The sequence below is a fragment of the Delphinus delphis genome, chromosome 1 (genome assembly GCF_949987515.2).
Source record: "Delphinus delphis chromosome 1, mDelDel1.2, whole genome shotgun sequence".
NCBI lineage: Eukaryota > Metazoa > Chordata > Mammalia > Artiodactyla > Delphinidae > Delphinus > Delphinus delphis.
In genome coordinates, this window is record NC_082683.1 from 96,042,812 (window position 1) to 96,054,848 (window position 12,037).

Sequence of the window (12,037 nt, forward strand, 5' to 3'; positions counted from 1 at the left end):
TTTGAATTGACAGCAGGAACTAAAGAAACAGCCACAAGACCAGGAGAGTGACTAAAACTTCAGATGAGGCAGAAAACTAGAGCCAGAGGTAACCTTGAAAGATCTAAGTCTCCCCAGTAATTCACAGAAATCAGGGGAGAGGGGGAGCATTGGACTTTCCACAGGACGTGGGAATTTCAGCCAGTGTCATTTGAATGTCAAAGGACAAGCAACCTTAGCTGACATTGCCTTGCCAGCTGGACTAAGGTTTAACGAAACATAAAATGTATTACACACATCTGTACTATCCAGGGCCTTAGCACAGGGGTAGCACATAGTAGAGCCCAGTAATAGCACGTGAATAGTCCATGAATGCCCTGGTGCGGCCCTGGAAGCTGTCAGAGTATAATGCTTGATCCGGAGCGGGTGGGGGGGAACACAACGACTTCTCTTCCCCTCCCCCACCCCTCCTTCTCCATCCTCTGACCCATCATTAGCCCCATCCCACCAGCTCTGCGGCACGAAGGTCCTGTAAACAAGCAAGGCCCAGCGGAGACGGTGGTGGAGGAGGTCACAAAGAGTTGTGCAGAAACCACACTGCTCTGGGTCTGTTCTACCCACCCTTATGGTGTCAAAGAGGCAAACGCTGCCTCTTAGGAAGGGGCTTCTGTTTCAAAGGGTCTGGGGAGGGGGCAGTGAGTGAGTGGGCTATCTTGGGCCCCGGAAGCTTCCTACGACTGGGTGAAGGCTGTGTCGTGTGGGGCTCTGGTCTGCTCACAAGCATCCCTACGCCCTTCTGAGACCATTCCTGGAACCCCATAGTCCAAAGGCCCTCCAGTTTCGCGGCAACCTTGCAGGAACCACGCGCCGCTCACAAGGCTAATGGCGCCACCTGGCGGTACAAAGGGCCCCGCTCACCCCTGGAGCTTCTTCCCGAGCGAGCTAGGAAAAGGGGTGGCTTCGGCGGCCCAGTCCAGGGTGGTGACGTCATGACAGAGCGCCGTTTCTCCCCGCCTCTCCCCTGCCCGCCGGGAGCTGCCAGTACTCGACGTGGCGTCACCGCCCTCTACCCTTACTTTGCGTGCGTGTTTGCGTGCGGCGGAGGTGGTGGCGCGGGCCGGTCGGAGCTCCGTGTTGCTTGCTTCTGGTGCTCCTGTCGCTGCCGTTGCTGTCCGGCTGTCTTGGACGGCCGAGCGGACGAGGCGCCGGCCCCAGCACCTCAGCACCGGACGCGGCTCGGCGCGGGGCCCCGCCTGGAGGGTGGGCGAGCGCGTGTCGGAGGGTGCCGCGCGGGTAGGCGGGCGGGCGCCCGTAAGGGAAAGAGGCGGGGGCGGCGGGTCAGCCGCGGCCCGGGCCGGCCGGGGGATGTCGATGCCTGACGCGATGCCGCTGCCCGGTGTCGGGGAGGAGCTGAAGCAGGCCAAGGAGATTGAGGACGCCGAGAAGTACTCCTTCATGGCCACCGTCACCAAGGCGCCCAAGAAGGTGCGGGGGGCTCTGGGTGGTGGCAGGGGTCCGGGCTGGGGCCTCGCGGAAGGGGCGCGAGCGAGCTCCGGGCCCGGGTCCAGCTAGTTCGGGACTTAAGGGGCAAGGTTTGAGGGACCCGGGACGACGGAGGTGGTGTGAGGGGTGGAGGGTGAGCGGCCCCAGGCCTATCCCGAGCTGGAAAGGCAGACCCTGACCTCACTTTCCTTTGTCCCTCGGCCCAAGTCCTCCGGGATCTTTTCGAAACCCGACAGGGCCGGGCCTTAAATTTGCGACTGACTTTTCCTGGATGAAGGGCCTGGAAGACGGGAGTGGGAGGGGGTGACGAAGTGACCCCAGTGACCAGTCTCGGGATGAGGGTGTACGGGAAGTCTCCTCTCAGGTGAGTGAAAATCTGATAGTGCTTCTTTGGGAGCAGTGGCCGGCTTATCCAACAACTGCGTGCGATCTTGGAGGCAAGATGAAAAAAATGCGTGGAGCTAGCTCTTTTATGCAGGTGAAAACGATGAGGGCAGCATGAAATTGAAAAGAAAACTGATTTTCACCTTCTGTGGTCGTCTAGTTTAGACATATTTAAGAAATTAACCTTTGGAGGTTGGTGACAGCAGATACTGTCATGGATACAGGTTGATCGTAGAGTCATGTGAATAGATCACTTAGGCATCCCTTGAGAAAGGAGCTTGGGTGGGTTGGAGGGGTGGGTGGGAAGGAACGATTGCTCATTCTTTACTGCACTTAGTGAGGCAGAACAAGTTTAGTCTGTTGTGCTGTGGGTTGAACTCAAAGGACATCCTTCTAATTCTCTTATTGTGGAAGATTAAATGACAGCCTTTGGAGGTTTTAATCTAACCAGCTCTCTGAGTGGTGGAATTGGGATCCCTAGTGCTTTCTGAGCATTTTCTGCCAAACACATCTTGATTTTCCACATAACTGGTACCCAGTTAACAGTAGACCAGAGAACCTTTGCAGAGAGGTGACCTTTCTGAAACCAGTTAAGAACCTGGATAAATATTTCCCTCCTATATAAAGACAGAGAGTTTCAAGGCTATCTCTTCCTGCAGTGTTTGATGGGATGCACTGCTTGTATAAGCTGCACAAAGCAAGGTTTGCAGGAATAGTTACAGTCGTGCAGGCTGAACTAGGTAAGCTGTCATAAGTGGGAGAGATGATTTTTTTTTTTCTTTTAAGGAAATTAACCTACCAGTCCAGAAATCAAATGCAGGGTTGAAAAGACAGGTCACCATTGTGTGCTTTAGCTCTGTCTTCCCACAAAATTTAGATCTTACCAATAGAATGCCTAAAAACACTTTGTAGAAGATCCCTTGATTCTAAGAAGTCTGACTGACCTTATTTTTAGTGCTCTCAGTTCAGCTGACTGCTTTGTTGGAGCAGTAAACCTTTGTAATCTGCACTGTGTGGAGACAAAGTCACAGTCTTTATAAGCTAATGGAATATGGATAGTACCTGTGATGAGTTAGGGGAAAGAATGGGAAATCCCTGGTAACCTAATTCCCGGAACTCTTCCTCTCCCCATTAGCCTATTGTTTGTCTAGTTCTTCAGGGATTAGGCATCTTTTTTTTACTTGCCTTTATTTTAGTAAGGCTTTGTTTCTGCAGGTGCCACTATTAATAAGACAAAGTTTGTATTGTAGATTGTAGACTCCATAAAGGCAGAGACTTGTGTTCACCATTGTATCTGTCGTGCCTAGCTCTGTACCTAGCATATAGTAGGTACTCAAATAGTAATTGTCCATCTGGCTAACTAGTAATTGAGATGTCTTTATGGCTGCCTACCAGGAATAAATTTTCTTCTTTTCTTTCAAGGAGAAATGTTGCTAATGTGAACTATTGTCAGGCCAAGTGCTAATGATTTTAGAGACTCATATTCCATTAGCTGAAAGGAGGGGTCTCTGCCAGGAATGTGGGAAGACCCTGTTGTAAGTTCCATTTGCTGGTAAATGTACCCCTGTGTTTCTTATTAATCTTGCTGTTTCTGAGCTTTGTTGTTTAGTGTTTACACAGCACTTTGTATTAAAGTGCTTTATGATGACTAATTACCCTTCCCCTAGTGATGATGAAAGGCATTTATCTAGTTAATGAGTTGATCGAGGACTAGTCAAGGTCACATTGCAAGTCCTAAGTAATCTGTTTTTTCATAACTTCAGCTGAATCAGACATAATGACTTAAGTCACTTTTGTACCTCTGCCATGTGTTGATAATGTGAGAAAGCATGAGCAAAGTAAGAGGAAAAAATTTTATCTTGGCATGTATTGAATGGTGTGAGAAAAGGCCTCTTCAAATAGTGCTGTCCTTTGCCTGTGAGGATTCCAGCGTGGCTCTAGACCAAGTAATCCTTGGATCATTCCAAGCCCTGAGGCCCCTCAGGAAATGAGGACATTTCTGGTGCCAGTCGGAGGCTATAGGTTACTGCAGGGTGACCTTGATGGTCTCCAGTCAGAACAGATTCCATTGTAACTAGTGAAGTTTTATTCACTTTAGGATAGACTAGATGTCGTTTAACTAAAAGCATAGATAGCAGGATTCTTCAGCTATAATCACAACTTACTCATTTTTGTATGCCCCGGGATCTACCACAGTAGTGTGTAGATAATGGGACTTGTTTTGGTTTGATTCAGAGCTTGATCTGAGTGTCAAAAAGCCAACTAAATGGGTACCACCTTGAGCAAGTGAGCTTCTGTGCCTCAGTTTCCTCATCTGCCAAATAAGTGCTTTTTGTTTGGAACAAGTGCAGATAGGTGTGTGTTGGGAGCTAAGATAGCAAAAGTGGTTTTTAAAAAGAAGTCCATTAGCATACTTACACTCCCTGTCTTTAATGAGCATTTGAGGTGGCTTATAACACAGGACACACACAATACAGATGGGAAGTCCAAACTATAGAAAAAACGAAAAAAACATTGTTAACCCTGAGGGCTAAGACAGTGGACGAGGCTGATCATCATATGCAACTCTAAGCTTCGTAGGAGCGAGAGGATAAAAGGAATCAGAATTATAGTCTCATTAGCAGACATGGGAAATGATACACACCACTTCCTCAGGGAGACAACTTCTGCTGGTAGTAAGTTCTAAAGGAAATTTTCACAGGACAGTATTAATAGCTATAGTATTGATTCCCGTGTTAAGGCTTGTTCATGACTGTCACTGGTGCTTTCAGATGGAATTGCCAGGAAAATTTGGGAGAGAAAAGGAGTCCTTGAGTTGTAAGGGCGGTGTACATTGTACCATAGCTGGAGAGAATCCTTGTTTAATGTTGGCAGTTATCAGTCAAACCAAACAAGTCAGCTAGTTCCCCATCATAACTGGGTATTTATCCCTCTTTTTCTGCTACTTCGTGTTACAGCTGTGATATTTGTCCTTGGGCCTTTGGAAATTGACATTGTGTCAAGGGTTTTTTTTTTTTTCCATAGAATAAACCCAAGCTTGTTGATGAAAACCTTGTAAGATAGACATGTTTCTCTGGAAGGTCTATCAGAGCATCTGTACGAACATTTGGGGTGACTTTCTAGAGTGATACCTTAGGCATTTGACCTAGGATCTATCCAGTCAGACCTTTACCACCAGCACAATAGGGGAAAGGAGAAAAAGAACACAACAGAACAATTTTGCTTGTAGGATATTCTTTGTAGGATATATTTGAATAAAGCATATATAGCACTAATTCATCAGAAGGGTCAGCTGAGACTTAGGAAGCATACCAGGTAGAGACCCAGTGGAATGCTTAGATGTTGAGGATGATCCACTTCTTATCAGGATTATGTTATGGCTAATTCTTGGTGCGGTTTTGTTGTTTTTTGTTGTTTTTTTTTTGCGGTACGTGGGCCTCTCACTGTTGTGGCCTCTCCCTCTCACTGCTGTGGCCTCTCCCGTTGCGGAGCACAGGCTCCGGACGCGCAGGCTCAGCGGCCATGGCTCACGGGCCCAGCCGCTCCGCGGCATGTGGGATCTTCCCAGACCGGGACACGAACCCGTGTCCCCCGCATCAGCAGGCGGACTCTCAACCACTGCGCCACCAGGGAAGCCCTTGGTGCAGTTTTATAGAATTTACACCTGTACTTCTTAGATTCACTGAGAAGTGATTTGATAGGTTGACATTTCCTATCTTCTCCACATCATTAGTATCTCTTACTTCTCTTTAGAATGACTACTGTTTTAGTGCCAGTCTTTGAACAGGAGTCAGAGGTGTAAGAAGATCCTATCAGAGGTGTAAGAAGATCCTATCTCTTTTAGATTTCTCCCCCAGATATTGATTACCTCTCTTTTTCTTATTTGATTCTGTTTAGTTTGTTAGGCACAGTTTCCATATTACTTTGTTGTAAATTCCTTTAGATTTTTAACTTGTAACAGAAATCTGTTCATTGTCTAGATATTTTGCTGGCAAGATTATAAATGTGTACTTTTTGTTTCATCAGGAAGGTATATTTGGATCCAGTGTGTGTTACCCAATATAATATTCTTGTAAAGTTGTTTATAAAAGATATTTTGATACGTAGAATCATGTAGATCTTTAGTTGCCTGTGACTCCTAAAAGTTTACTCTGTCACCTCAAGTAGTTGCAATCTGTAAATAAGCACCTTAATGCTCTCTTGGGGCTGTTATTTAAAGGAACTGGCCAATAAAGGAGAATCATTTATACCTATCTGTTTCCCAAGTTTGGAAATTTGAATATTAAATTTTATAAAGAAGGGCCAACCTTATACTGGGTATAATAATTCAGAATACATCACATTGAGGTGGCGCAGAGGCACCCCCCTCATGTATGAAGAACAGTACATTTGCATAGACCAGAGTTTTTTCCTGAAGTCCGAGAATCCAAGGTTAAAGACAGATTCTTACCACAAATTTTCCTTCCAACTCTTGTCAGCACTATCAGTGCCTTGCATATGGTAAGTAGTTAAAAATTCACATTGAATTGTGAATTCCATTCTGATTCCGCATTTCCCTTTGACTCATTCAGGTAGTTCTCTTGCTATCCCACTGTGGTTTGGCTGTTACCTGAGACCTCTTTAACTTCCGCCTTTTTATTCTTAAAACTGTGAGGAGGAGGAGGAGTATGATGTAAGTTAAGCACTTGATTTTTGGAGTGAGGTTTACCTTCAGCCTCTACCATCTCAAAGTTGTGTGACCTTTGGACAAGCTGGGTGACTGAACCTGTTTGAGCCTCCATTTTTTTACCTGTGGAATGAGGAATAATGATAGTCCTACAAGATTGTTGAAGAGACTAGCATTTAGTAAATACTAATTAGTGTACTTATTCCTTTATAACTAGAGTGACCATATGTCCTGGTTTACCTGGTACAATTCAGGTTTATGCCTGTTATCCCAGCATGCTAGTCAGTGAGTGCCTTCTTACACTCTGAAAAGTACCCTGCTTTAGATGGAATTTCAAAATATTCTCAAAGAGCCAAAACAAAGATGTTTCTATTGGAATATCTTTTCAACAGGAAATTTCCCTGACAAAAATGTTATTTTATGTAGAGCTTACTCCGGTTGAACACTAGACTATTTGTTGATTTCCAGGAAGTATATAGACAGTGGGAGAGTTTAGAGCTTGTGATGGAAATGAGATATGTTCTACCTGACCACTCCCCCACCTCATTCCCCATAATGACAGTGTACCCATAGAATGAGGGCGTTTGTCAGACATTGGCCTGAGTCCAGGAGTTTATTTCCTCAACCTGTAATAGTTTGGGAGTCTTTCCAAACTAGAATCTTTGAATCACATGAAACAATTCCAAAGGCTCATCTGAGCTGTGACCTTATGTTTGTATATGGTCACCTTCAGATCCCAGGCCTGTGTACTCCAACTCCCTCACACCCACTCAGGTACTGTTTCTCTCTGCTCTAAACAGCCTGCTCTTAATTACGTGTAACTGATTTTCTCTTGCAGAAATGTGTGGCCTTTGCTCCATAGCAGTTACAGATCTAGGGTGGAGCACCCTTTGCCTTTGTTAACACTCATACTGGTTTCATTTTTGTTCCTATCTCTGTTCAGTTTTTCTAAAGGATTCAGTCAGGTGCCTTAATCTCAGAATGTATATAATGATTGGTACTGCTTAGCAATATACAGTGGGGCTTAATCATTTACTACCCAAACAGGACACAGAATAAAACAGTGTAATGAACTACTGATGAAAGGTATTATTTGGAATGCTGGGGAGAGATTGGGAAAGTACTTTGACAGAACCGCCAGTCTAGGACGGCAAAGCATGTTCCTGCTTTCTTGTCTTGAAAGCTCCAATGCCTCAGCTAATGTGCCTCTGTACTTAACTTCTAGGGCTTAATGGGCTTAAAGTGTTTTCCTTTACCAGCCCAAACCAGTTCAGTTCTTTTAAAATGGACACCCTGTACTTAGTTGTGTGCTAGCAGTGAGGATTTAACGGGAGGGGTTTGGGACTGCTCACTGTTCCATGCTGTTCATCTTGGACCTGCCTCAGGTTTAGTTCTTTACAATCTGAAGAACTGCTCAGCTAGAGCAAGCCCTGTTGTTTATGTATTTATCTCTCCTTTCCTGAGCCTGTGTGTGTACAATGGCATCAGTGAATCCCACTGCGCCTATGTGCTCAAGGTGCCAAGGAAAATGCTAATGTGCTGATCTGCAGTGTGCGCAGCTCTCTGAGCTGGATGGTGAACTGGTGAGTAGCAGAATGAAGGGGCTGAAGGCCTGGAGCAGATGAGTATAACCATGTTCCATTCATTTTGGCCTCCTGAATGAAGTTGTTCATACCACTGTGTTTTGAGCAGTGTCAGGAGTTTGGAAGTTCTGTTTTTAATAAATGGCTCCTACTCTTCTAGTACTTATTAACTGTATTAAGGTGAACCTTTGAAGGACAGATTTCCATGGGTATTATAATGGGAATTACTTTTTCCCTTTACCCCAGGACTGGCTTGACTGCAAGTCAAAGTTTCTGGGCTATGACCTATTCCAGTTATGGTTTTAGGATCCTGAAATCAAAAAGGAGACCTGTCACGAAAGTCAATAGGATAGATTCTGCTCTGCCCTCTTTGACCACCCCCACATTGTATCCTTACTCAAAGGCTTTAAGGAAAACCTTTTGGGGTTCTCATGACAGTTAGCTTTATTTTGGAGATGTAGAAAAGAGCTACTCGCTTTAAATTCTCAAACTGCACCCCCCACCCCCCACCCCCTGTTGTTAACTTCAGAAGGGAGGTCAATAAGTAGACAAATATGTGTGAAAGGTAGATAAATAGGTTTCTCTTTTGCCAGTTTGAGGGAATGCTCCTGAGAGATTCACTGGATTAGAGACTCCAGAACAGTGGTTCCTAATCTTTTGAGTCACAGATCCCTTTTTAAAAGTCTTATAAAAATCACTGTTCTTTCCTCGGCAAAATTCAGGAGCACAGAAACTTATACTTTCAGAGGATTTATGGGACTCCCTGAAACTCATCTCTGGATCCTGGCTTTAAAGCCCTGATTTAGAAGGCCAGGCCTCTAAGCCATAGTATCTCTCTCCCTTACAGATCAAGAAACAGCTGAGATTAACTTTCCAGCTTGCAGCTTGTCCTTGGAACAAAGCTGAGGTTGTTGGTGTTCTTTTCACCCCCCTCTTTGGGATGCTCCTCAGCTTCCCAAGAGACTCATTATCAATGCCTTGAGGGTTCAACTGAGGAACTTATGCACTCTGAAACCAGCGTTTCAGCAACTTTTGGGAGTTTTTGTACTATCTCAGCCCCATTGCTCTCATAGGAACTGTTGGTACCCCTAAATCTCCAGAGTTGATTCCATAGCAGTGTTTAGAATAGGGGACTCACTAGACTGCGTATCAAAACTAAACAAAATAATTTGCTCCTCTGTGTCTCTCAAAAATAGGTTTGATTTCAATGTAGTACTTCTCAGACTGTTTTCAAGACTGACGGTGATATCTGAATCTTACTTTTCATTTGATTTCTCTAGACCAACAGTATTAAGGACAAGGACCATATCCCATACATATGTATAGTATGTAGGGCCTGGTACATAATACTGACAATAATTGTTTACTGAGTAAAGTATTTTGAGATGCTTGTCCCTAGGAGGAAGTGAGTTGGACTCACATGGTGGCTTTGCCTCACTTTCCCCTTCAGCTGGCCAGTGTTGTTTTTCTAACTTAGACCCCCTCCCACGTGAGTGATAACGGAGTACCAAGAACTGCAGGTGAGAAATTGATGAGAATTTCTAACAGCTTAGTAGATCCCTTTATAATGCCAGAAATAGGTAAGAGACTCTTCGGGCTAAGATTTGAGAATCTTAGTCCAGTAGCATGAGAACCACAAGGCGGTAGGCCAGAAGCTTAGAGGTGTCCTTATGACATAATGGGAAAGGTAATTTGAATTTCCCACCAAGTTTGAAACCCTTAGCATTAGGGACACTGCCCACAGTTGAAAGTGGTATTCTGGTTTACTCTTGATTTAAGCTTACTCTTAGGGTGTTTGAGATTTGGGGGCCACTGATGAGTTGAACAGTTTCATTTTGGAATCTGTGTTGGAATCATAAAAGTAATAAACAGCAGCTCTGCCTGGCAGTGCTGAGCAAACTTCTGATTCTTCTCGTTCTGCAACCCTGGCTGCCTCTTCTGCACCAAAGGCTGAGCTCAGCGCTCAAAAGCTATATGTGCCCTTGTCTTTGAAACACACCTTCAGAGTCACAGTCTTCAGGGAACTGGCCCAGTGCTTGCCCTAATCAGGAGCTTGGGCTCTGGTTGGCACTGAGAATTCTGTGTAGGTTGTTTCCCCACAGTATGTAACCTAGGCAGGATTCAGGGGAATGGGGGACCTCCAGAATTTTGCTGTTTTGGAAGTAGAAGTCTGTACTTTGTAGAAATGGCAAGTGTGTTCAGTTGTTCTAGTAACTAATTCAGTTTCCTGTGGGTGGCCAGGTGGCATCCAGCCTCTAATTCAGTACTTGAGTTTTTAGTGTCCAGAGCACCAGACTTCTTTGCAAGCAAGACATGAAGATTCCCAGTGTTCAGCTCTTATAGAGAATAGCCCAGCTGGCTTGTCATGCTGGACTAGATGAATTGTGAATGTTAATTATACTGATCAATACAGTGGCCTTGGTAACAGGCTTGTAGCTGCTGTAGAATCTGTTTACTTCAGGTTTGTAACAGAGAAGAGACCAAGCTGGTTGGGAACATTGTGTTCTAAGTGTAAGTCCAAGGAAAATGCATACTGGATAGACTGACCCTGTGGCACCCCTTCCCCGGGACTTCCCAGAGGGAAACATTACTCTGGTGGTGGTTTCTGTTCTTATTTGCCAGTTGAGAATTAATTGAGGTTGGAAAAGGCTTGGTTTTTAATTTGGTGGAGTAAAGAATGTTTACAAATCAGAAAGGTTAAGAAGGAGAGCATGGGGCGGGGGGGGGGGTGGGTAGGGGGGAGGAATTGGGAGATTAGGATTGACATATATACACTAATATGTATAAAATAGATAATAAGAACCCTGCTGTATAAAAAATAAAATTCAAAAATAAAAATAAATTTAAAAAGAGCACCTATGTTGAGAAGGCACCTCATTTCTCTAGTTTGTAATTAGGAGTGGAGAGTTGATGGGATTAGTTTCAACCCTTGCATTCAGGAGAAGGAACCTCTCCTATTTGGGGAGTAGAGGGTTCAGAATTCTGCGCATTCTTTTCTGACTTCACAGGGAGGGGATTAGCTGAGCACTGGGCATGTTTGGAATGAGAGCACCTTGCCAGTTTTTACTGAATTTGGACCAACGCATTGTAAAAATACAGTCTCTCTTCCTCAGACAGGCTTTGTCATGTTCTCCTAAACCCTTGTGGATCCATCTGAATGATTGTCTGTAGCTGACAGATGGAGTTGGTATTAAAAGCAGATTTTCTACTTCTTGGCCTTATTTGTTTTATTTCTGTACAAGACTAACTCATTTGTTCCCTGTGTTCCTTGAGTCACTTTATCAAGAGCCTGGTAAACTCCATGTGCTTGTGTTTGCTTTTTCAGATCCTGCTTAGATTGTCTCAGATCAGTCCTCCTCATGGAGTGGGAAGGAGTAAAAGCTAGGGAGCTAGCTAGGGAGTCACCTAGGGAGCTTTTTCAAAATATTGGTAACCGGGGCCCTAACCTAGACCTACTTAATCCGAATGGGGAGGGGTTGAGAGTAAGGGGCAGGTGGAAAATGGGATGGGATGTGCATTTTGGAACAGCTTTCTCAGCTAAACTTGAGAGATCCCAGATTTAGAACCACTCTTTCAGATTATCTAGCAAGGCTAGCCAAAATTGTTGTGAAATCTGCTATTTGGATGGTAATGCAGCCACCACCTATCTCGGATGACTTTGGCCATGAGGGAAATCTTGTGCCCCATAAAAGAGGTCCTGGAAAATAGCCTATACTTACTCTTCTTTCCCAAGGTATGCAGAGTAAGCCATAACCAGAAATCATGCATCCCTGTCAACTCAAGGTTGAGCATCTACTGTGTCCCTGGACCTGTGCTGGCTGCTTAGGATACATCGGTGAACAAGGCAAAGGTCCATATCTATCCTGTGGCATTTACATTCTTATGAGGTTACTATTTGGGTCATGTGAGTCTGGTGTAGTGG

At 44.8% G+C, this 12,037-nt stretch overlaps 1 protein-coding gene across 2 annotated transcripts in view; it reads left to right on the forward strand.

The window, feature by feature from the left end:
- The first annotated feature begins 1,080 nt into the window (after window positions 1-1,080).
- The window catches only part of AHCYL1 (adenosylhomocysteinase like 1), a 40,784-nt gene continuing 29,827 nt past the window's right edge, over window positions 1,081-12,037 (forward strand). For both annotated transcript variants that reach the window (XM_060026868.1, XM_060026875.1), the window contains exon 1: window positions 1,081-1,464. In XM_060026868.1, coding sequence (XP_059882851.1) covers window positions 1,345-1,464 — 120 coding nt within the window. In that variant the 5' untranslated portion in view covers window positions 1,081-1,344. The remainder of the gene's footprint in view (window positions 1,465-12,037) is intronic.